The sequence below is a fragment of the Oryctolagus cuniculus genome, chromosome 1 (genome assembly GCF_964237555.1).
Source record: "Oryctolagus cuniculus chromosome 1, mOryCun1.1, whole genome shotgun sequence".
NCBI classification, from domain to species: Eukaryota; Metazoa; Chordata; class Mammalia; order Lagomorpha; family Leporidae; genus Oryctolagus; species Oryctolagus cuniculus.
In genome coordinates this window covers 183694903-183720275 of record NC_091432.1, presented here as the reverse complement: position 1 = coordinate 183720275, position 25373 = coordinate 183694903, and the positions used below count along the sequence as shown (strand labels likewise).

General features: G+C 38.7%; 1 protein-coding gene and 1 non-coding gene across 4 annotated transcripts in view; both read right to left on the bottom strand.

Moving 5' to 3' along the window:
- Nucleotides 1-25373, bottom strand: part of FOCAD (focadhesin) — a 381367-nt gene that overhangs the window by 318455 nt on the left and 37539 nt on the right. For all 3 annotated transcript variants that reach the window (XM_002708074.5, XM_017340978.3, XM_017340982.3), the window contains exons 2-5: nucleotides 22178-22264; nucleotides 19116-19190; nucleotides 16484-16638; nucleotides 1089-1193 (exon numbers count right to left, since the gene is read on the bottom strand). In XM_002708074.5, coding sequence (XP_002708120.1) covers nucleotides 1089-1193; nucleotides 16484-16638; nucleotides 19116-19190; nucleotides 22178-22234 — 392 coding nt within the window. In that variant the 5' untranslated portion in view covers nucleotides 22235-22264. The remainder of the gene's footprint in view (nucleotides 1-1088; nucleotides 1194-16483; nucleotides 16639-19115; nucleotides 19191-22177; nucleotides 22265-25373) is intronic.
- Nucleotides 21082-21137, bottom strand: MIR491 (microRNA mir-491). The gene has a single exon (NR_162659.1). It is a non-coding gene; the product is annotated as a microRNA mir-491 (primary transcript).

Below are 25373 nucleotides of genomic sequence, written 5' to 3'. Positions count from 1 at the left end.
AAAAATATATACATAGCCCAAGAAACTCTCAATAATGTATTAAAGAAAATAAGAGATCATAAATAGCACTAAAATTAAAGATCATGGTACTATATGAGATACTATTAACATTATCAAAAGGAAAGCACTACAAATATAGATAGTAGGTACCACTCTGTATTTTGGATGCTCACAGCTTCCCACAGGTGTAGAGTAAAATGGCTGAAACTACAGGTGTCATAGGCTCAAATCACTGATGGATCACAAGCAACATGAATTATTCTCTCTATTGGATCATAACAGCTCATGTAAGCCACCCCCCATGAAATAATGCCCTGTTTTGGATCCCATGGTCTCATTCTTTCAAAGCAGATACATCACCTAACAGAGTTTCTAGAACAAAATAAACTGGTTGCCTGCATCTTCCAGGTCTTCTGCTAAACTAAGGACTTTCCTCTCTTAAGAAATGACTCCCTGGACCTTTAAGACAATGAGTAAGCATATTTTCACAAGGGAGTATGATGCCTTCCCTTGTCCATCACTCCACCATAAAACCCAAAGTATTTTACAATTATTTCTGCTATGTGTGTTTTTTCTAAATAATTCTACCTTATTACATTCTACAGGTGACAAAGAAAAGGCAAATCAACACTCCTAACAAGTCAGTATGGGTAGTAATGCTTGCAAAGTGCCCTATTATTTTTTTATAGAAAGGAAGTTAACCTCCAAAATAAGTACATTTGCTCAATGGACTCTACAATTTCCATAGTACTGGACTATAGGTACATATTCTAGAGAAAAAAGAAAGACTTAGACTTTGCATAACAAATTTCAATTCCAAAGAAGCCATCCTAAAACCCAACTGACAATATTTAGCATGTTGTTAACTTTATCTCATTCCTCTGAGTTTTTAAAACACTAAATTCCTTTTGGAGTGAACTTGCCACTAAGAGAAAGTGGGTCAGGGGTCAGTCAGACTAAAGATTCCCAATCATGATATACATATCCTCCTGAATTTAATAACAAATTCTTAATAGATCATCATGTCTCAGCTCATAACTTAGTTATCCATCCATTCTTTCCTTAGAAAGATACAAAAAAAGGCTTACCTAATAGTATAGACACCCTGAATATTCTTCTCACCACCTTCTCCTTCCTTAACAGCTTGCATTTGTAATAATTTCATAATAGCTTTTATCAAGCCATGTGTATTCCTATAAAAAAATACAACACGTTAAATGTTAGACATGAAGTGAAAAATCCTTTTGTTAAAAAAATATATTTATGTACTTATTTGAAAGTCAGCTTTACACAGAGGAGAGGCAGAGAGAGAGACATAGAGGTCTTCCATCCAATGGTTCACTCCCCAGATGGCCACAATGTCTGGAGCTGTGCCGATCCGACGCCAGGAGCCAGGAGCTTCTTCCTGGTCTCCCATGTGGATGCAGGGGCCCAAAGACTTGGGCCATCTTCTACTGCTTTCCCAGGCCATAGCAGAGAGCTGGACAGGAAGTGGAGCAGCCGGGTCTCGAATCAGCACCCATATGGGATGCCGGCACTTCAGGCCAGGGCATTAACCCACTGCGCCATAGCACCGGCCCCATGAAGTGAAAATTCTAACCAGGTGCTTAATGCTACTGCTGTTAAGTAACTGAACATTTGCCAACCACATTGAACAGTAGCCACCCAAAGGCACTCGGCTCATTCCACAGCACATATCCAACACATAAAAAGGAGGAGAAATGGAGCTGAAGAATCAAACCTCCAACCCATCAATCATCTCCCTACATCCTATTGGGGGAAAATCACCCAGAAAAAAAACACAAACATTAGCCCACATAATTTCAGGCAGTGACCACATCAGTTAATCCTACTGAATGATCAAGTCTTTCATTTATAAATATTAGCAGACCATGAAAAATAACCAGACATATGAAATAGATCAGTGATACAAAAAAAATGAGCCAGGGGACCAGTCAGAGTAAATTATCTCCATGAAAACAGAATTAATGGAAGAGGAAACAGCACTTTAAATTTTTCTCTTATTTTCTGTAAGTGGTAGGAGGATAATATATCAAAAAGAAAACCAGCCTACATTTTTTAAACAAGAATCTCCCTAGGAGCTGGAAAGAAATACTAGAAATAAAACAAAAAAAAATTTGTTCAACAAAAAAGTAATTATTTTTGAATTATGGTTGTGAATATTTATTGAGCATCTACTGTGAACTAAGCAATCTCCTAAATGCTTAATACATATTGTCATTTATCATTCAAAACATACTTGATTATAAATAAATGTTAACTTTTAGTTAGGACAAGACATGAGTTTAGAATCATTTCCGGTATTTAGGTGAAATGTTACTGAGTGTATTTTTCTAATAGCATTTCAAGTTTTCCAGCTGACAACCAGCAGGTATATCTGCACTATCCAACACAATAGCCAATATCCACACATGGCTACTGAGCATCAGTAATAGGGCCAGTCCAAATAGAGAGGTGCTATAAGCATAAAACACATGCTGGTTTTAAAAGACTTGAGACATAAGAAAGAATGTAAAATATCACATGTAATTTTGTGTATTGGTTATATGTTAAAATAATATTTTTTGATATATTGGGCTACATAAACACTTAATTAAAATTAGCACCATCTGTTTCTTTTTACTCTTTTAATGTGGCTACTAGAAAATTCTGGTTAACATATGTGGCTTGCATTGGGGTTCATGTTGTACTTCCATTTCATTGCACTGCTGCAGACACTCACATGGTTTAGTTCCTAAGAAGATTCCCTAGGAAATATGGAGGTTTTTCTTGCAGTCTAAACATTTTCCAGTTTTATGTTTTCTCTTTCATATGGATGCTCTTATGACCATGTAGTATAGATTCACAGATGAGTCTTCTGTGACAGATTTCACACATGTATGGTTTCACCTCTCACGTTGTTTTGAAGGATAAATTAAAATATACGTGAAGTATCAATTGTTTTTTCAATATTTATACATACAATTGTACAATAAAGATTATAACTTTCTTCCCACATTACAAATAGGTTTTGTGAGTACTTTGTTAGTTAATGAATATGAAGCCTACAGTCTGACTAAAACTCACCTCAAATACACCCAAAAAAAAAAAAAACAGTATTTTCCATCTCTGCTTATAAAACCCTCTTTTCTTGTTTTCAAGCCTTTATCAGTCTACCTGAAATCTATTCTTGAAAAACTAAAAGGTGGTTATCAAATTCTGTGTGATTGCAGAGAGATGATAGCAGTTTGAATAATGCCAAAAATAAAAGTCTTGAATTATAAGAATACATAATCATTGGAGAAACAAGTATAAGACAGGATAGCAGAAAATTAAACTGCACTAAAATCTTCAAACTTAAAAAGCTACCAAGATCTAGGCAACATTTCTAAAGAAAATAATTTCTGACACCTCAAATCCAAAAATAAGTGGCAAATTCTATGAACCCTTAGATTTTATAAACACAAAATCTGTAAAATAAAGAACATTAGACTGACATCAATTCTAATTTGGTGCCAGAATTCTCACCTGAAAAACTGAAAAAAGAATGTATATGGACTGACCGGCACTGTGCACAGTAGGTTAAGCCTCTGCCTGCAGGGCTGGCATCCCATAAGGCAGAGTTACAGACAGGGAAAGAGAGAAAAAACAGAGCCCTTCCATCTGCCAACTTACTCCCCAAATGGATGCAACAGCTGAGCAGGGCTGATCCAAAGCCAGGAAACAAGAGCTTCTTCTGAGTCTCCCACATGGGTTCAGAGGCCCAAGCACTTGGCCCATCTTCCACTGCTTTCCCAAGCCATTAGCAGGGAGCTGAATCAGAAGTGGAACAGCCAGGTACTCAAACTACATCCATATGGGATTCCAGCACCGCAGGCTGAGGCTTAACCTACTACTCTAGAGTGCCAACCCTAAGAAATATTTTCATATATAATAGTTTAAAATTTTTTTTGTGAAGTTCTCCAGTTAAAAGATATTGTATGGGCTGGCGCCATGGCTCAATAGGCTAATCCTCCACCTTGCGGCACCGGCACAAAGGGGTTCTAGTCCCAGTCGGGGCAACGGATTCTGTCCCAGTTGCCCCTCTTCCAGGCCAGCTCTCTGCTGTGGCCCGGGAGTGCAGTGGAGGATGGCCCAAGTCCTTGGGCCCTGCACCCCATGGGAGACCAGGAGAAGCACCTGGCTCCTGGCTTCGGATCAGCGCGGTGCACCAGCCACAGTGCGCCAGCTGCAGCGGCCATTGAGGGGTGAACCAACGGAAAATGGAAGACCTTTCTCTCTGTCTCTCTCATTGTCCACTCTGCCTGTCAAAAAAAAAAAAAAAAATATATATATATATATATATATATATATATATATAATGTATGAAAAATCTGAGGGGCCGGTGCTGTGGTGCAGCAGGTTAAAACCTGGCCTGAAGTGCCAGCATCCCATATGGGCGCTGATTCTAGTCCCAGCTACTCTTCATTTTTTTTTTTTTTTTTTTGACAGGCAGAGTGGACAGTGAGAGAGAGACAGAGAGAAAGGTCTTCCTTTGCTGTTGGTTCACCCTCCAATGGCCACCACGGCCAGCGCACTGTGGCCGGCACACTGCGCCAATCTGAAGCCAGGAGCCAGGTGCTTCTCCTGGTCTCCCATGGGGTGCAGGGCCCAAGCACTTGGGCCATCCTCCACTGTACTCCCTGGGCCACAGCAGAGAGCTGGCCTGGAAGGGGGGCAACCGGGACAGAATCCGGCGCCCTGACTGGGACTAGAACCTGGTGTGCCGGTGCCACAGGCGGAGGATTAGCCTATTGAGCCGCGGCGCCGGCCCCAGCTACTCTTCTTCCAATCCAGTCAGTAAATAAAAGAGCTAGGCTGAAGCCAGGAGCCAGAAAATTCATCCAGGTCTCCCACTTGGGTGGCAGGGGGCCCAAGTACTTGGGTCATATTGTGCTTTCTTCTCAGGGGCATAAGCAGGGAGTTTGATTAGAAGTGGGGTAACCAGGACTTGAACTGGCACTCTGATATGGGATGCTGGCACCACAAGTGGCAGCACAGCCTGCTGTGCTACAATGCTGGTCACTCATCCTTTCTTGAAATGAATTATCTACTTGTAAAATGATTATTTCCATGGGGCATCTCTCCATAAACTTAAATAAAATTAAATATCAATGATTTCGCAGGCGCTGCAGCTCACTAGGCTAATCCTCCACCTTAACGGCACCGGCACACCGGGTTCTAGTCCCGGTCGGGGCGCCGGATTCTGTCCCGGTTGCCCCCCTTCCAGGCCAGCTCTCTGCTGTGGCCCGGGAATGCAGTGGAGGGAATGCACCCGCATGGGAGACCAGGATAAGTACCTGGCTCCTGCCATCGGATCAGTGCGCTGCTCAGGCCACAGAGCGCCAGCCGCGGCGGCCATTGGAGTGTGAACCAACGGCAAAGGAAGGCCTTTCTCTCTGTCTCTCTCACTGTCCACTCTGCCTGTCAAAAAAAAAAAAAAAAAAATCAATGATTTCACCATTCTTCCACCCAGATTTCACCACAAGTTGAAGTTTTTTTTGCTTCCATATTAGCACAATTCATGTTGCCATGAAAGGACATCTTCTCAAACTGATGTCCTATCCTTCTTAGTGCCTCAAACCAGATCCTGTTTAGACATACTCTAAGTTAGTATGAGTTTATTTTGGTGACAAAAAAAAAAAAAAAATGAAATCCATGCATTTTTTTCAAAAAACACATTTCCATGAACTTTTTGAAGACCCTTCAAGCATGATAAATGAAGGGTTAATATCCATGAAACAAGAAAACAACAAAATAAAAATAATCTCAGGAGAGAAAAATGAGAGAATATAGATATGCAAATCACAGAAGAATAAAAATTCACAATATCCAGATTTGATGAGAATGGGGAAATTAAGCACTTCCATGTTGACAATACATTGGTTCAGCCTTGATGAAGAACAATTTAGCAGTATCTATGAAAATTTTAAGTGAACATACACTTTTTTCTATAAATTCCACTTCTAGGAATGCATCCTATACAATTATGCTTACATATACTGCAGATGCTATTACACCACATTTTGCTATCTTAAAAAAAATGGAAAAGAGAAAATACATGTTTGCCAATAAGAAAATGATTAAAATATAACACAATTGTATTACAGAACACTCTGCAGTTGTTAACAAGGATGGAAACAGATGTGTCTACGCAATGATATAGAAGGATTCCATCACACATTAAATTGGAAAACAGTTGGAGTGTATGTGCATACAAATGCTTTTTTAAAGGTCTACAAATGGGATTGCAATTTCACTCAAGTTCCTTGGTCTCTAATTCCATGTACCTGGATCTGACTTTAGATTACTCTAACGTTCCTCTCTATCTTGGGGGAAACCAAAACCATGATTTAGAGCAACCTGTGAGACACTTCCTATCCTGAAAGCTTCCTAATCCCACAATGTCCTGTTCATCAGGACCCAATTTAAAAAAAAAAAAAAAAAAAAAAAGATTTGTTTTTATTAAAAAAAAGAAAAATATTTTTTGTTGCTTTTTTTTTTAACTTTTATTTAATGAATATAAATTTCCAAAGTATGATTTATGGATTACAATGCCATCTCACTATTCCAAGTGATCAATTTCAGTTCACAATTGATCATAATGAAAGGACTAAGAGTCAAAGGGAGCACATAAACAAGTCTAGTACCTGCTAACACTAACCGATAGAATAAATAAAGGGGAGAGTGATCCAACATGGGAAGTGAGATACTCAGCAGACTCATAGAATGGCAGATGTCCTAAATAGCACTCTGGCCTCAGAATCAGCCCTAAAGGCATTCAGATCTGGCTGAAAAGCCCATGAGAGTATTTCAGGCATGGAAAAATATTTTTAGAAGAAGTTCTACCCCTTATTACTTTCACTATCTTAAAGTGCTACTTTCCACGAGTAGGCACACCATTTTTAAAAATTAGTTTAAAAAAATGAAAGGTTTATAATTTCAAGGTGAAGAAAGACTCTCTGAACACAAACAGAATTTTCAGCCTGACCTTCTGGATAGATGGTATGAGCTGAAATTTAAATACCCATAAATAATGAAATAACAAGTTATCTTTTATTTAGGACCTGTCTTCAGCCACAGTTTAGCATGGGCACAAAAATAAGTTGTTTAATTTGAGAAAGTGGGCTTCTGAGGAATATTTTCAGCAACTGGAATTAGCCTTTAGAAAAGCAGTCTTCATGAATGTGAGGTACACACAGGTATACAGAAGAGTTAATTAGCAAATCAAAGTAAGGACTTTAATCAGGGCAAAAAAGAGCTGATTAGATATTATGCCTATCTTATTCATAGTATAATGTGTTCAGGGGAATATCATTAACCAAAAAAAGCATATCTAGCTGCCTACTGGATACTCCCACTGCAGTATGTGTATTGTGCCTGATGTTCAACTTCTCCAAAATGGAAGACATGCTGTACTTGCACACCTGGGCTTCTAATGTTTCTTATCTATCAGTAGGGCAGACATCTTCACATTCCATCCACCTCAAACACCTCATCCCTAAAATATCTCACAAATCTATTTCCCCATCTCTACTGCAAGCAAACACCATCTCTCACCTGAACTAAGCAATACCCACCAAAATTAAACTAATCTCCTTCCTTGATCCATTCTATCTGTCTACCTCAAAAACCAATATTTTTAGTTTTATCTTCATACTTCATACTACAACAAAATCTATCTTTTTGGAGCCATGGATACCCACTAGATAAAACATTTAACGAGTATGTGTTTTGCACAACAATTAGGGAATCACTTAGGATGGCCCATATCCCATATGGGATGCCACTCCCATATGGGATTTCAAGTTCAAGTTCCATCTCTGCTCCGGATCCAGCTTTCTGCTAATGCACACCCTAGGAAAGCAGCAGATGATGAATCCAGTATTTGAGTCCCTGATACCCACATGGGAGATCCAGAGGGAGTTCCTGGATGTCTACAGCATCCAGGAAGTGAATCAGCACATAGAAGACCTCTCTCTGTCTCCATCTCTCTCTTTCAAATAAAATGAAAACAAATTAGAAAAAAAAAATGTTTTTAAATGCTTCAATAGATACCCTCTGCACCTAAGATAAAAATCAAAATCCTCTGAGGCCAGCATTCTGGCATAGAGGCAAAAGCCACCACCTGCAACACCAGCATCCCATATGGGTGCTGGTTCTGTGTCCCAGCTGCTCCACTTCTGATCCAGATCTCAGCTCATGGCCTGGGAAAAGCAGGGAAAGATGGCCCAAGTATCTGGGCCCCTGACACCCACATGGGAAACGTGTAAGAAGCTCCTGGCTCCTGGCTCAGCCTGGCCCAGCCCTGGCCATTGCGGCCATCTGGGTAGTGATCTAGCAGATGGAAGATTTCTCTCTCTCCTTCTCTGTCTCTCTGTAACTCTGACTTTCAAATAAATAAATTTTTAGGGGAAAAAAAAAAACCCAAATCTTCAATATTACCCATCATGGCCTGCATCATATGATGCCTACCTACCACCCCAGCTTCATGTCAAATGACTCTTCCCCTAGCTCTGAACATTCCTTCAATCTTCCTAGCAGCCATCTTCCTTCCTATGACAGGGACTTGGGATATGCTATTTCCTGTAACTGGAAAGTTCTGCCCTCTCATGTTTGCCTAGATAACTTCCATTCATTCTTAGCCTGATCCCAAGTGTTACTTTCTCAGGAAGGCTTTTCTTCACTGCCATGACTAAGTCAAGCCCTGATACTACAGGCATTCCCAGTACAATATACTTTGTCTGAATATAGTTTAATAGGTGACTATAGAACTCTGCAACTATGGTAATCTCTCTCTCTAAACCAAATGCCCCATGAGAGTATTAACTGTGTCTGCTTTGTGCACCATGATTTCACAGTACTTAGTATAGGATTATAGGAGATAATAAATATACTCAATCAATATGCTTAAGTCAGACAGACATTAATGGATACAGCTAAGGTACTGTATTGCTGAGCTCCACAGGTGATTGCTAGTTCTATAATAACATGATTTTGCATATGCACATTGAAATTAGACTATCTGATCTCTTTAATATTAAAATTCATCATCTGGTTTTTTACTAAGTAAATACAAATGGTATTACTGGTAATAAAATACCTCTCTTTCATTTCAGAGATCACACATTTAACAAGTGAGGGGATTATAAATACTTAGAAGGGCCAGCGCCAAGGCTCACTAGGCTAATCCTCCGCCTTGTGGCACCGGCACACCAGGTTCTAGTCCAGGTCGGGGCACCGGATTCTGTTCCGGTTGCCCCTCTTCCAGGCCAGCTCTCTGCTGTGGCCCGGGAAGGCAGTGGAGGATGGCCCAAGTCCTTGGGCCATGCACCCCATGGGAGACCAGGATAAGTACCTGGCTCCTGGCTTTGGATCAGCGCGGTGCGCCGGCTGCAGCGTGCTGGCCGCGCCGGCCTTTGGAGTGTGAACCAACGGCAAAGGAAGACCTTTCTCTCTGTCTCTCCCTCTCACTGTCTACTCTGCCAGTCAAAAAATAAATAAATAAAAATAAATAAATAAATAAATACTTAGAAGATAAAATTAATACAATATATTTATATTATCAAGCAACAAAACAGCACTATTGGGGAAAGCGAAGCAGTGGGTTTCTTTTGTTAGATTTTGTTGTTGTTGTTGGGTTTTCTTCATCTAACTCATCTCAATCCATATACTTACACTGTAAGATTCCTGGTAGAATAAGAAAAGTAAGATAGAAATAATCAAGTGAGATATAGAGAATTAATTGTCATGTTGAAGATTACCTACCATGTAGCTAAATCCATCAGTCTACAAATTAACTCCAAGATTGTCTCAAAAAAAAAAGTCTTTAAAACAGAGGGAAGATAATTAAGTCTCAAAAAAGTGGTTTAAGAAAAATAAAGAGGGAGAAAAGGACTAAAATAAATCAAGTATGGTGTTTTTTTATTTTTTTAAGATTTTTTTTTTTGCATTTATTTGAAAGAGTTATAGAAAGAGGTAGAGACAGAGAGAGAGAGAGAGAGAGAGAGAGAGAGAGGTAAGTCAGGAGCCAGGAGATTCCTCTGGGTCTCCCACATGTGCGCAGAGGCCTAAGGATTTGGGCTCTCCTCTACTGCTTTCCCAGACTATAGCTGAGAGCTGGATCGGAAAAGGAGCAGCCGAGACTCAAACTGGCTCCCATATGGGATGCTAGCATTGCAGTCAGTTGCTTAATCTGTTATGGTACAATGCTGGCCACCTCTATCTCCTTTTGAAGGGCTAAAAATAATGCTTCTTTGCTTTCAAGCTGACCCAAAATGAGGTACAAGTAAATACCATATTTGATCTGGATAAAATAAAAAAAGCTTGAGTTGAAGTAAATAACATGAGCATACCAAAAGGGAGCCAACCCTGGGTATCACGGAAACAACTGGTATAATTATGTCCCCGTTTCTTTTTAACTAGAAATTATTTCAGATCCCTATAAAGGATAATTGGTCAACCTTAACTATATTAAATCACCAGCAAATAAGAATTATTAAAAAAACAGATACATGATCAAACTTTTATAACTTCATTATAAAATTGATTGAGAAAAGACAGAGACAAAGAGATAAGAGAGGGAGAAAGCAGAAAAGCTCTGCTGATTAAATAAACTGCAAAAAAAAATGCTTCCTTTTTTTTTTTTAAAGATTTGTTTATTTATTTGAAAGGCAGAGTTACAGAGAGGCAGAGGCAGAGAGAGAGAGAGAGAAAAAAAAAAAGAGAGAGAGAGAGAGAAAGTCTTCCCATCTACTGGCTCACTCCCCAGATGGCAACAATGGCTGGAGCTGCCCCAGTCTGAAGCCAGGATCCAGGAGCTTCCTCCAGGTCTCCCACATGGGTGCAGGGGCCCAAGGACTTGGCCATTCTCTACTGCTTTCCCAGGCCACAACAGAGAGCTGGACTGGAAGTGGAGCAGCCAGGACTTGAACAGGTGCCCATATGGGATGTTGGCACTGCAGGCAACGGCTCTACCCACCATGCCCAGTGCCGGCTCCAACCAATGCTTAGTAAGAAACAAAATGTTATTGCGCCTTTGCTAGAGAAAGTTCTATATACTCATTTATCTTGTTAAGTACCAAAAAACAGCCAAAATTCTTCTGAAGCATTTTCCCATTACTGTGTTCAGTAACCATGGTTCTCAAGTCATCTAGAAACATCTTAGCATGAACATATGACTCTTAAAATGGAAGACTTTGTGACAAAAACAATACCTTCAACCAGATCAACAAACTTTAAAAGAAACAGGACAGAATGTCTTAGATGTGAAAAGTGGCTGGAATCACTTTTTTGGTTATGAGCTGTAAATTAAGAGACTGGCATTTTACGGCGCCGCGGCTCACTAGGCTAATCCTCCGCCTAGCGGCGCCGGCACACCGGGTTCTAGTCCCGGTTGGGGCGCCGGATTCTGTCCCGGCTGCCCCTCTTCCAGGCCAGCTCTCTGCTGTGGCCCGGGAGTGCAGTGGAGGATGGCCCAAGTGCTTGGGCCCTGCACCCCATGGGAGACCAGGAAAAGCACCTGGCTCCTGGCTCCTGCCATCGGATCAGCGCGGTGCGCCGGCCGCAGCGCGCCAGCCGCGGCGGCCATTGGAGGGTGAACCAACGGCAAAAGGAAGACCTTTCTCTCTGTCTCTCTCTCTCACTGTCCACTCTGCCTGTCAAAAAAAAAAAAGAGACTGGCATTTTAGAGAAAGAAAAAGGACTGAGGAGAAAACAAGGATACAGAAGATTTGGAAACAGATGTTCTAAAGGGAAAATTTAAAAGGATGAGATAGGGAAACAGGCATGACCTAGTAATTCTGTCAATTATATCAATACAGGTGATTTCAGAGAGTTGATGGAGAATGCATATTATGAAAAAACTATGCATGGATTTAAAAATTCTTTGCATTAAAGTAATATCTTTTAATTCCATTTTCCCACTTACTTTTCTAAATACCCTCCTATATATATATACACAGACCCAGAAACCATCTCCAATTTCATGAAGTAATATTCTTAACACCCCAGCTGCAGATTAAAGCATGCTATTTCCCCTAAGCCTTGGAAGAAAGCTCACAGAGGCACCCTTCCTTGATTCTTCTCCTGCCAAATAAAATAAAGAGAAAGAAGCTAAACAGCACAAAGCAGCTTCAATAATACAACAAAATATGAATAGAGTGTCTCCTCAGTTGGTAGCCATTTCCTGCATGATAAACAAAGCAATTAAGTTTCCCAAAGAACAAGACAATCAGTGAAAGAGAAGAGCCTTAGATAAGAGTCTTCTCAGTAAATTATCCTAAATCTTAACTCCAAATAGTTCTCAGAAACACTTTTTTAGCCATTGGACCTTCATCAATCCATAATCAAAGACTTTCTGAATTCAACAGCTTTAGTCAAGATCTACTACTGGAATTTTAATACCCTATGCAAGATTTCACTAAACAGTAGACTTTAGGAATCTCAGAAAATGTATGTCGATTACCCACATTCAGTATACTTTATATTCCAAAAATACAACAATTGCAGAGCCCTTCCCTGTTAAGAAGCATAAAAGTCACACAAATCAAGTGCTAGCACAGTTTATCTACAGCATAACCTTCCTACCAAACACATTTTTTAAAAGAAGGGGGTTAGGGAAAGCAGTTGAGCTGAAATTACAGGCTGTCATGACACCTCAATATTGCACACTGAACACCTGGTTCTACCGGAGAGTAAGATTTTTATTCATGATCCCGTTACTAAGCAACTGTAACAATGGCTGTGTGCACTTTCTATGCACTTTCTAGAAGCTAGGGCAGTTAAAGAGGATAAAAAAATCTAAAGAGAGGAAAAATAGGAAACTCATTGCTCTGGGAATCTTTTCCCTCACAATAAATTCAATGTAAAAACAAAGCAATCCAAACCAAAACAATCTAAACTCAAAAAAGGCAATTACTCAAAGGACAAGAAAAGTATATGCTACTATAGATCATTCATTTTAATTTCAGATTTGGTTAGTTTCAAAATTCACATTTAACTAGTGATAATGATTTCCTTACTGTTTCCTTTGTGGTCCCTTTCTTGCCTTCAACCTCCCTAGAGAAAAAAGTTGTGTGCTTTGTTTTTTTTTTTTTTTTTTTCATTTTTTTTTTTCAAATTTCTTTTACTGATTAAAAGAACATTTTAGAGGCCTTAAATCCGTTTCTTTGTTTACAGAAGCTATAAAAACTAGTTTGCAATTGTTTCATGTTGCCTCAGCTTTGAACCAAGAACACTCTAGGACATCAAACTATGCCTTTGAAGAGACCAGTCACTCAAACAGAGCCAGACACTTTCCCAGCCACTCCCCGCAGTTTAGACAACCAGAGCACTACAAATGTCAAGAGTTTTTCAAAGTTAGACTATACAATGTAGCAGGCTCTAAACCAACTCAGTTAAATTGTGAGCTGGGTTTCAGGTGGAAGGAATGCTTCTATGCTTATTCAAGGCAAGTTTATAGACCAGACCTGCAATGGGCCAGAGACCAGCTGATGTGTCTAGAAGAAAAGGCCTCTCTTGCTTTCCACTTTGTCTTTCTTTGAAGTGTTCAAAATCTGCAATGCTGAGGGAGTTCCACAAGCTACAATCTCTCTAAATATCTATTCTATATAAGTCTAGGCTGCTTTTTCACTGTTGGACTTTTCTCCCCACTCACCTCCCCCACCAGTTCCCTCCTAAATACCTAAAGGATATGCAGCTAGAAGATAAGCATAATGGAAAGTTAAAAAGTTTTATAATTATTTTTCTAAATCAAAGGTAAGCAGTCATGGTATGGCTCTGTTCCCCAGATACTCCTCCTAGACACCAATAAGCCTCTCTTTTAAGATGTCCAGAGACACATCGAAACTTAAATACTGGAAAAAGGAGACCCAAAGTGCCTCAAACTAAGTCATTCTTGCCAAGATAGAGATGGGTTTCTGTCTAAGTCTAAGATAATTCTCTAAGCAGCATTTGGAAGAGGAGGCTGCTTGGATCTTCTGGATTTAATTAGCTTGTTTCTTAAATTTGATTCTCATTTTGCTTTTTTGAAAAACAGTACAAAATATAATCTTTGTAATTGCTAAAAACCACAAAGCTCTGCTACTTGAAATAAAGCAAACGAAAAAAAATTTTTCTGACATACAAATAATTATTCCCTTTACTGACAACAATAAATACAATTTAGCACTTATATAACACGTTTTATAATAAAATGGATTCAAAAATTAAAATGAGAGCTGGTGTTGGTGCAAGCCACTGTTTAGGAAGCACACATTCCATACAGCAGTGTCTAGGTTTGAGGCCCCATTTCATTTTCAATCCTGTTTTTTACTAATGTTCACTCTGGGTGGCTCAAATACTTGGGTATCTGCTGCCCATGTGAGAGACCCAGAAGGAATTCCTGCTGCTGGCTTTGGCTTGGTTCAGCCATGGCTGGTGGGAGCATTTGGGGACAAACCAGCAAAAGGAAGATTCTCTGTGTGTGTGTGTGCATGTGTGTGTGTGTGTCATCCTTTCAAATGAATTTTTTAAATTTAGTTAAATTTAAATGGTTAAGCTCTCTGCTGTGTCCAGGAAGGCAGTGGAGGATGGCCCAAGTACTTGGGCCCCTGCACCTACACGAGAGACCAGGAAGAAGCACCTAGCTCCTGGCTTGGGATCAGCACAACGCTGGCCGCAGCGGTCATCTGGGAGGTGAACCAACTGAAGGAAGACCTTTCTCTCTGTTTCTCTCTCACTATCTAACTCTATCTGTCAAATAAATTAAAAAAAAAAAAATTTTTAAGTGGTTAGCTATGCTGTCTTCAACCTCCAGTAGCTACTAGTTTAGACAACATGAAATTTCTGTAAGAAGATTTTTAAAATATTTCCAGTATCCATGGTAAAATTCCTATATTTGCTTAAAATCAAGGCATTCTTCTGTATCATGGCCATATGTTTAAAAAACATTGAAAATGAATGGTTACCCATATATATAAAGTTATTTACTGAATATTTATTATTACTGCAAAAGATGAGAAACAATAAAGAATTGGTAATTAAAGCTCAATCATATAAAGAAATTATGCAGACATAATTGTAAGGCTTTTTTTTTTTAAGGAATGAGTTTTAAGATAATTTTTTTAGGACAGCTGCTCCGCTTCCTATACAGCCCCCTGCTAACGCACCTGGGAAAACAGCAGAGGATGGCCCAAGTCTTTGGGTCCCTGCCATCCATGTGTGAGACCCAGAAGAAGCTCCTGGCCCCTGGCATTGGCCTGTCCCAGCCCCAGCCATTGTGGCCATTATGGGTGTGAACCAGCAGATGGAAGGCCTGTCTCTCTCTCTCTCTCTCTCTCTCTCTCCCTCACTCCCTCCTTCTCTAGCTGTAACTCTGCCTTTCAATTTTTTTAAGATTTATTTATTTATTTGAGAGTCAGAGTTACAGAGAAGAGAGGCAGAGAGAGAGGTCTTCCATCTGATGGTTCACTGCCCCGATGGCCGCAATGGCTGGAACTGGGCCGATACAAAGCCAGGAACCAGGAGCTTCTTCTAGGTCTCCCGCGTGGGTGCTGGGGCCCAAGGACTTGGGCCATTTTCTACTGCTTTCCCAGGCCATAGCAGAGAGCTGGACAGGAAGTGGAGCAGTTGGCACTGCAGGCAGTGGCTTTAACTGCTACGCCACATCACCAGCCTTCAAATAAATTTTTAAAAATAAAATAAAATAAAATCTCGGAAGAAGAACACTACAGAAGAGGAGAGAGACTAGATGAAAAGTGGGGATTGGAGTACAGGCCAAATTATTTAGACTTGGCAAAAATGAGGACACATAGGTCAAGAACAATTGTTGAAACAAAAAGTATCTCATTCTCTAGGAGTACTTTTCAACAGTTGTTAACTGGTTCAAATAGCATCCTGTTTGAGCATCTTGGAATGAATAGGTCCATTTGATTCCTTGTGATTATATTACCCTCAGTCTGTGAACAAACTAAATATAGCCATACCAAAAAAATTTAAAAAATAAGAGATTATTAACTTGGAATAACCAGGGAGAAGACATTGCTAAATCACAAACCACTGTTTAAAGAAAGGAGTACAATTATTGTCTCATATACACACTAATGACAAGGGCTAGGTACCGCTATTCTAGTGCACAAATTATATCACTTTGGAAGTAGTCGTGCTTATAGACAACCTTCCTAAAATAAGACAAAAATTTACTTGCAACTTTGAATTTTAAACTACTAAGCTATTTTCTTCATTTAAAAATGACAAATTTAAGTGGAGCTCCTAAGTACTGCAAATGACCCAAAATTCCAAAACTTAAATTAGCAGCATTTTGCCACAACATTTTAAGGGAAAGAAAAACAACTAGCAATTGAGGTGAATGTTGACCTTCAATAGAGAACCAGTGAAGTTTAGGGAATCAATTTTTTTCATAAAGCCTTAATTGCTAACTGATCAAACATGAAAGCAAGAGTACCTGGTTGATGGAATCAGGTTGAGTATCCCATTGAGAACATAGCTGAACTCTGCATGATCCTGAGCGACAAGCGCTACCAGACCTTCACAGCAGGCTGTTCGAACCACTACATTCTCACTGCAACACTTCTCCCACAGTAAGTTCAAGGCAGGAGTCTGAAATCAAACCAGTAATTAATAGACACTTCTGAGAAGCCGTAAACACATACACACACACCCTTTGCAATTCATCAATGTGTATTTATTTGTTCACAGTAGGCTGGCTTTCCTTTACAAAGATGATGATGCTGTTGTCACTCTGTTCTTGGAATAAACTAAAGTCAATTTTCCAAGAGAGGGAAGGAATGTATTTTGATACAGCAACTTTTTGACACAGGGCATGTTGGCTACAAAATAAGGCTGGCTGCAGGCAGAGGTATGAGTTCAGGTGACACAACAAAATTAGAGTTGGTTCTCACACGGTGTTGTAACCAAGTAATTTAACCAGGCACCAATAATATCAGAATATCAATTAGTCTAGATTGAACTCCAAATAGCATCTCTGCTTAAACCTTTTAAATGGCAATAACATTTTCAGAAAACCTTCCTGCTTTCCTATCACCAATCTATCACCTGCATGCACCTCCCACCACCTGCGATGTGTCTATCACAACGTGTTAAATTCTAATGTGGGCCCAGATAGAAGACAAGGAGTAGGACAGACCAACAGCACGGCATTCATTCCATGACTATCAAGAAAAGTTTAGAAAAAATGTTGTGCCCAAGAAAGAGGCATGACTTTTTTTTCTGCTCATACTGTGAATCTATTTTCTTCAATGAAAAAGCAATGGAAAGGAATACAAATTCTTATTTTGTAAAACACTTAAGAACCAGGGATTCTAGACTTTAAAGCTTTCTCAAGAACTCATGACCCCAAAAAAGCAGGTTCATTGAGAAAAATAAACCTATATTTTAATGTACTGTGGGTTAAGTCCATTTAGATTTACACACCACAGTCATTTTTTATTTTAAAAAAGAAAATATAATGAAGCTATTTTTCCTTCATCCTGACACAATTTACTAGGGAAAAGTATGGTGGGGTGGGGGGAGGAGTGGTTAAGCTCCCCAGCTCCCAAATAACCATAACAGAATGGAAATCAACATCATATTGTGCCCCTCTTCCCTTGGTAGCTGGTTGAGGGTTTTTGAGATCTGAATATTAAAATAACAATACAGTTAATAGCCACTGCAGGAGGGAACCAGTTATGTTACATTTCTCCTTTTATTCAGGAGACTGTACTCACCTATACAGACAATAGCAAAGGGCTCTACATGAAAACAAAATGTTGCCTCAGGTAATACTGCATCTTCACAGAGGCAAGCATTAATTTATTAGAAGAGGATGAAACATTTATAGAGATTTTACATTCAATAAATTCTGGCAGTTTATAAGTAAAACCACTACATCTTCTCAAAGTACATAATATGATTGATTATATGCAGGATTAGGATTAAGGTTCTCAGAAAATCCAATTTAATATGACTACATACAAACACCAGATAAATGCCTATTAATGAAGTATTCCCCTACACTTACTTCTACTTGCCAGCAGAAACTATGAAGAGTACAACACAGAGCAGTTAATCACAAAGAATATTAGAAAAAATAAAATCAATCCATTTTTTGTAAGGGGGAGGGGGGAGTGGGGAATCTTCTTTCCATTACATGTTCTTTATGGATTGCACTTACAATTCCTCTCTTAAGCAGTTACCCAACTAGTGAGTCAAAACACACAACAGTGATCAACGAAAACCCAAGTGGTACATCTCATCTGGAATTGCTTCAGTTCTGAGCTCTCACCCACCCTGTGCTCAAGATGGAATCATTCCTCCAATTCTGTCAATGCATGACCTTTCCAACTGAGAATTCATAACTGGAGCTGATCTGAATCATGAGAAATCTCCTATAACCAGAGCTACTATGTTCATCTGCTCTCCTAACCAAAAATATTCCCTGATAGGTAACCCTATCAACCATCTTTAAACCATGACTTCCATCATTCCACTCATGTTATTTTTCATTAATATTCCTAAAAATACTCTTCTTCACCCCTCCATGTCTCATTCCTATAGTCTGCTGTAATAAATTTTTTATTTATTTAATTTATTTAACAAGCAGCAAAACATACACAGAGAGACAGACACTGAGAGAGTGCCTACCCATTTGCCTACAACAGCCAGGTCTGGGCTAGAGCTGAAGTCAGAAATGGGGAACTCAACCCTGGTCTCCCACATGAGTGGCAGAAACCTGATTGCTAGAGTCATCACTGCTGTGTCCTATCCCAGGATCCTGCATCACAAGGAAGCTGAATCAGGATCCAGAGCCAGGAATTAAACCCAGATACTCCTATTTTAGGATGAGAGCAACTAGGCTAAACACCCCCCATGTGTTGTAGTAAATTTTAAAACTTCGAATAACACTATAAAATAAAAACATACCAAACCCAAAAATAAAATAAATAAAAAGGACAATGAATTTCCCCTTCAAAGTCATTTCAGTGGTGACCTGAATAAGGAGGGGAGCAAGACAAGTGGATAGGCAATCCAATGAGTAGTAATAGCTGAATAGAATTAAAGCACGGTTAAATACAGACCTGGTTTGTGGATTGGTGGATCTTTCCAGTAAAACCATTTTCTTTTAGGACTGCAGCAATAAGATGACCCACAGCCTAAAAAAACAAGTGAAATTAATAAACATATCCCCTTAGACGTTCTTTCCAAATGGAGAATTTGAAAATAACTTTTGTCAATTCTAGTTTACATGAATATGTAAAACAATAATAAAATAAAATTTCCATTCATTGAATGTGTACTAAATAGAAGACAATACCATAGGTGTTCCACTTACATAATTTCCAATATTCAAATAACCCTCGCGGTAGATTACTTTATCCCAGGTAGCCAATAAGTAAACTACAGTTCATAAATGCTAAAGAATTTATGTTCAAATTGCTGTCATTTAGTATTAAAAGATAATTGGAGACTGCTTAATCCATTAAACCATGGGAATAATGACAAAAAGTTTCTAAAATCATCTTTGCAACTAAATGAAATCTATCATGCTTAATCATGCTCTTAATGAAGATGAAAGAAACACATTGCAGCTTTTATGACTAAAGCCCATACAGATCAGAGCCAACAGATTTCCTCTCTATCAACACTGTCCTCACTCCATGCCCTGTGATTTTCATTTTTCTTTTTCTCATTGGTTGCAAACCTTTAATAAGCTTTCAGTCTCATAAATCTCTAAAATTTTCCCCACATCATGTTTTAGTCAAATGCCCAAAATTAAAGACTCCTGTAAGAGTGTTGATTACATAAATACATAAATATCACTACCTCCTACTGCCCTACGCCTTATCGCTATCTTTAGCACCACCAACACTACTGTCTGTGAGTTTAATAGGCCAGCAATAGTCACAGCCATTCTGTGTACAGGCTAGAAAAAACTTCACTACTGTGTTTCCTACACTTTAGACTGAAATATAAAAATATTGTGAATAGCTGTCAGTCTTGCAAAGTCTCCAGAAAAACTCAAATAAAACACAGCAGCCACTCTATTCTCGGTAAAACTGATCTAAGACCTCAGCACTTGATGGTATCAGTTTTTCAATACAAATCACTCATTTACATGAATATTGAGTTTACTTCTATTTATTGCCTTACCTCCTAGTAAAAGGAATAGTAACAAGAAATTAGGGCCAATGAATAGGTTAGAGCCATGTTTTCAAAATACACCATATTTCATTGCAAGTAACTGGGCATCATATGAAGTACCATTTTCTTATATGCAACTAGAAAATACAAAAGGCTGCCAACTAGAGATATACAATGCTTCTTTTAATTTAGAATTTTGATTCCATGTTAATGAAACAGTTCTTTTAGACTCATTTAGAAAATCATGGCCAAGTTCACAAATGTACAGGCAACACCAACTATATCTGGATTGCTGCCATCAATTACTAGATGCAATCCAATTTCCAAGATGTTAAAATGTGAAAAAATGTGTGTGAATCAATGAAATATGGTTCTAACACTGAGCAGTGGTTACAATAGAATAATAAGAAGTATCCACAGGAGACAGGCACAATCACAAGATCCTAATAAAACCAATATGAAACACACTGAAGATGAAAAAAAGCTACAGTTCCTATTTAGGAAAGGAATTGAACAAAATAAGCTTAATGCCATACATCCCTCCACTCCCCCCAGATTCAATTAATCTAATTAATTTTTAATTCATCTTCTATCAAATCAGCTCTTAGCCTAAAATGACTCAAAATTACAAATCCTGAGGATAAATCAGCTTAATTGGCAACTTAAGTTTTACATAACAGAATTTAAATAGGCAATACTAAACAATACATGTACAAGTTTCACTTAATTACATTATATGTAATTAATTAGTTACATATATGCATTTCTTGATTAGCTATGCTAATGAAGGGACTCTAGGCACAGAAAAATAAAAATGTGGACAGTAGCCTCCAAGCTTTCATCTTCTTCTTCACGGTAAGGACCTGTGCCGCACAGAGTAGGATATGACTCCAACCCAGTCAGGTAGAAGGGAATCTTGCACAAGGAGTGTTCTACTCCTCATGGAAGGGTTCCCCACTACCCAGCTAAGTCAATTCCCACAGCAGGCATCTCCGAAGTTAACTGCTGAAAGTATTCCAGACGTTCGTCATTTGTCTTCAGGCTGGCATCTGCTAGTTCCTTCATTTTATTTTCACAAGAAAAGACAACAAGTTGTAGTACCTTGATTAACCAGAGTGCTTCTAGTTAGCTAAAGGTTAACCACAATCCATCTTTTTTCAACCATTTGTTTTAATTATGGAACAGTTCTCTAAAATAGAATATCACAATCTTCTTATTTTTTATTTATTTATTTTTTATTTTTTTTGACAGGCAGAGTGGACAGTGAGAGAGAGAGAGAAAGGTCTTCCTTTTGCCGTTGGTTCACCCTCCAATGGCCGCCGCGGCCAGCGCGCTGCGGCCTGAGCAGCACGCTGATCCGATGGCAGGAGCCAGGTGCTTCTCCTGGTCTCCCATGGGGTGCAGGGCCCAAGCACTCGGGCCATCTCCACTGCACTCCTGGGCCACAGCAGAGAGCTGGCCTGGAAGAGGGGCAACCGGGACAGAATCCGGTGTGCCGGCGCCACAACGTGGAGGATTAGCCTATTGAGCCGCGGCGCCAGCCCTCTTCTTCTACTTTAGTAGACAGATCAAATTTTTTAAAAATCCAGAATACTTTACTTATTGAACATCACTATAAACAATCTAAGGGGTAGAATATATCTTTTTAAATGTAATCCCTCATACTCTGAATGTATACTCATTTTCCCCTGCTCCCAATAACTGATTATCAAGCAAAAACAAACAAACAAAGATACATTCAGGGCCTACTAGTTAATCAAGGTTTTATTACCTCTAGGAAGAAAGTTATGATATAAGTAGAAGCTGAGATTGATGCATTTCAAATATTTATTTTCCTTTATCAAATATACATTGTCAAATTAAAAATATGTAAGTTCTTTAATAAAACAATATAAATCTCCATATCCAGAATAAAATATTTAGTGTTAAAAATGTAGTTTAATTTATAAGCCAAAGAGACTCATGTTACCATGAAGCAAAAATAATTTTAAAAAATTACCTGTGATTGGATAAGAGAATTTGGAAATTCAAACCTTTTCCTGATATCATCTGACATTTCTGCTTCTCTTATATATGTATGCAGCTTCTGTAACCAAAGTAAAAGAATATCTGTTAGTCCTCCAGTTGGTCTGAATTGGAGTTCAAACCAATTACTCTTCAAGAATATGAATGTAATTCATCCAAAGACAGCAATGGGAATAAAAGCACAGGGCTCTGCAGAGTAATCCTTGGCACAGCCTTCACTGTTAACCACTTTAGCATTCAGATGTCATGATTAATAAGTAAACTAGGTGCCTAACATCTCTTGGTTTTTCCCTTGAGAACCAATCCTGAAACAGATGAATTCACACTATAGCAACTAAAAATAACCCAAAAATTCAAACATACATTCAAAACAGAAATTAATCCTCCTATGGAATAAAACCTTGCAAGGGAAAAGAGTCAAACTGTCAAAAAATTGTTCAAATTATGTCTCACTTTAGTACAAAAATTCTTGAAGCACTAATCCAAGTACTAGTGACAAGTACAAAGCCTAGGTGAACTTTCTTCAGGAGGCATAGAAATGACCAGAAACTCACACATGAAAACAGACTGCTTGTGCTAAAGCAGGAGCAAGCAAGCAATTTTTACTGTTTACATCACACCTCTCATCCCTAAAAAAAGAAAAATTGCAGAAAGCATGGAAGAGAGCAGGTGGTAAAGTGAAGGCACAAAAGTAATAAAAGGATTCCCTAAGGGTCCTAACTCATCCAATGTCCATGTAGCACTGAACCTACCAAATCACACAACTTTTAAAAGTAGGGTACGTTAGATTGCCAATTTATTACCACATAATTTAAAAATAAAATTTATGTCAATATAGTACCCTAGATATTATGGTTTACATGTGGTTTGAACATGTCCCCCCAGTAGTCATGTATTGAAATTTAATCTTCTTTGTAAGGGATTAATCTGAATATGGCGTCTAAAACTAGAGCCTTTGGAAAGTGCTTAAGACTAGATAAGGTTAGCAGGGTGGAAACCTCATGATTAAATTCCAGTGACTTTCTAAGAAGAGGGAGGGAAAGCAACATAGACATCATGTGCATTACTGGTCTCTTGACATGTAATGCTTTGCAAAATCTAGGACTATTTCAGCAGGGAGTCTTTGGACTAAATAAATTTTCTTTTATGGTGACTCAGCCTCAGGTATTTTACTATGCAGATACAAAACTAATACACTAATATTTTTACCTTATAAAAATAACACAGCAAAACCAAATGTTCTTGATCTCAAAAAAATGAAGAACGTTGTATTGAGCCTGCAACCTCCTTCTACTTATTTTACTTTTTCTCCAAAATTAAACTCCTTAAATAGGTAATTTGTTCTGGTTTTTTGTTTTCAACATCTATGTCCAACTTTACTCTCTTGAATTTGACATCCCACAGAACCTGAACAACTTGCTCTAAGACAGTAAAGTATTTTCCTATCAAAATTTATTCATTATTTTAAACAAATCAGAAATCTGCAACTTCCCAATTGTGCCAATCACAACTTTCTTAGAATTTTCTTCTTTGAGTTCTACAATATAGCAGGATTTCACAAAGTGTGTGCCTGAAAAATCCAGGAAAAGGAGACCTGCAGGTGGGGAAAAAAAGATACCTGGGAACACATTTTTCCATCTTGAAGATTCATTTATTCCTTTAACAAATATGTATCGGGTGCCTATTTTTTAATAGAAAAATTTTATTTAATAAATGTAAATTTCAAAATTACAACTTTTGGATTATAGTGGCTTCCCCCTCCAACCACTTTCCCACCTGCAAACCATCCCATCTCCTACTCCCTCTCCCATCTCATTTGTCATTAAGATTCACTTTTAATTATCTTTACATACAGAAGATCAACTTAGTATATACTAAGTAAAGATTTCAACAGATTGCACCCACACAAAGTATAAAGTACTGTTTGAATACTAGTTTAAACATTAATTTGCATAGTACAACACATTAAGGACAGAGGTCCTATATGGGGAGCGAGTGCACAGTGACTCCTGTTGTTGATTTAACAATTGATATTCTTATTTATGATGTAAGTAATCACCCAAGGCTCTTGTCATGAGCTGCCAAAGCTATGGATGCCTCTTGAGTTCACAAACTCTGACTTTATTTAGGCAAGGCCATAATCAAAGCGGAAGTTCTCTCCTTGCTTCAGAAAAAGGTACCTCCTTCTTTGATGGCCCCTTCTTTCCCAGGTGTCTATTGTATATCTAGGCACTGTTGTATGTGCTTGGGCTACCTGAGTGAACAAAACAGAAAAAAATCTCTATACTTGTGGAACTTACAGTCTAGTAGGAAGAGGCAGAAAATAAATTTTAAAAACTAAGTGATACATAAGATACAATAAATTAGAAGGTGGTAAGTACTGTGGAAGTAAGAAATTAAGGCAGAATAAAGGAGATGAGAAATTGAAGGAAGGGCACATTTTCTGTTTTAAATATGATGCTCAGGGTCAGACTCTTTTAGAGAGGCTGGCATTTGAACAAAGACTTAAGGGAGGAAATGGACTCAGACATATAGTTATCTGGGGGAAAAATGTCACAGGCCCAGGAAATAGTAAGTGCAAAGCACTAAGCTAATGAAGTACTGAAGATCTGTCTTAAGAACAAAGATGTGAACCATAAAGCAAAGAAGGAAAAGAATAAATTTGGTCAGAGAATCAATGAAAAACCAGACCATAAAAGACTTCATAGTCTCCCTGGGAAGACCGATGCATTTGTCCTGAGTGAAATGGGAAGCTAAGGAAAACAAAAGATTTTTCTTTTTTAATTGACAGAGACAGAGGCACTCCCCAAATGCCTGGGTTTGGGCCAGGTCTTTGGCCAAAAGCTAAGAACCAATATAGGTCACCTACACGGGTGGAAGGAACCCAATTACTGTGCTACTGCCACTGCTTCCCAGAGTCGCATAACCAGGAAGCTGGAATCAGGACCTGGAGCCAGGAAATGAACACAGGTGCTTCAATGTCAGATGAAAGCATCTTAAGCCCCAGACTACATGCTCACCCCAGAAGTGGTAAGATTTTAGTAGAAACACTAGAGACAAGAAGTGGTCATATTCTGTATATCTTTGAAGGGAGACTCAATGGATTTAGACGGGAGCATATGAGAAAGAAAGGAGTCAAGTTCAACTCCAAAGTTTTTGATCTGAGCAAC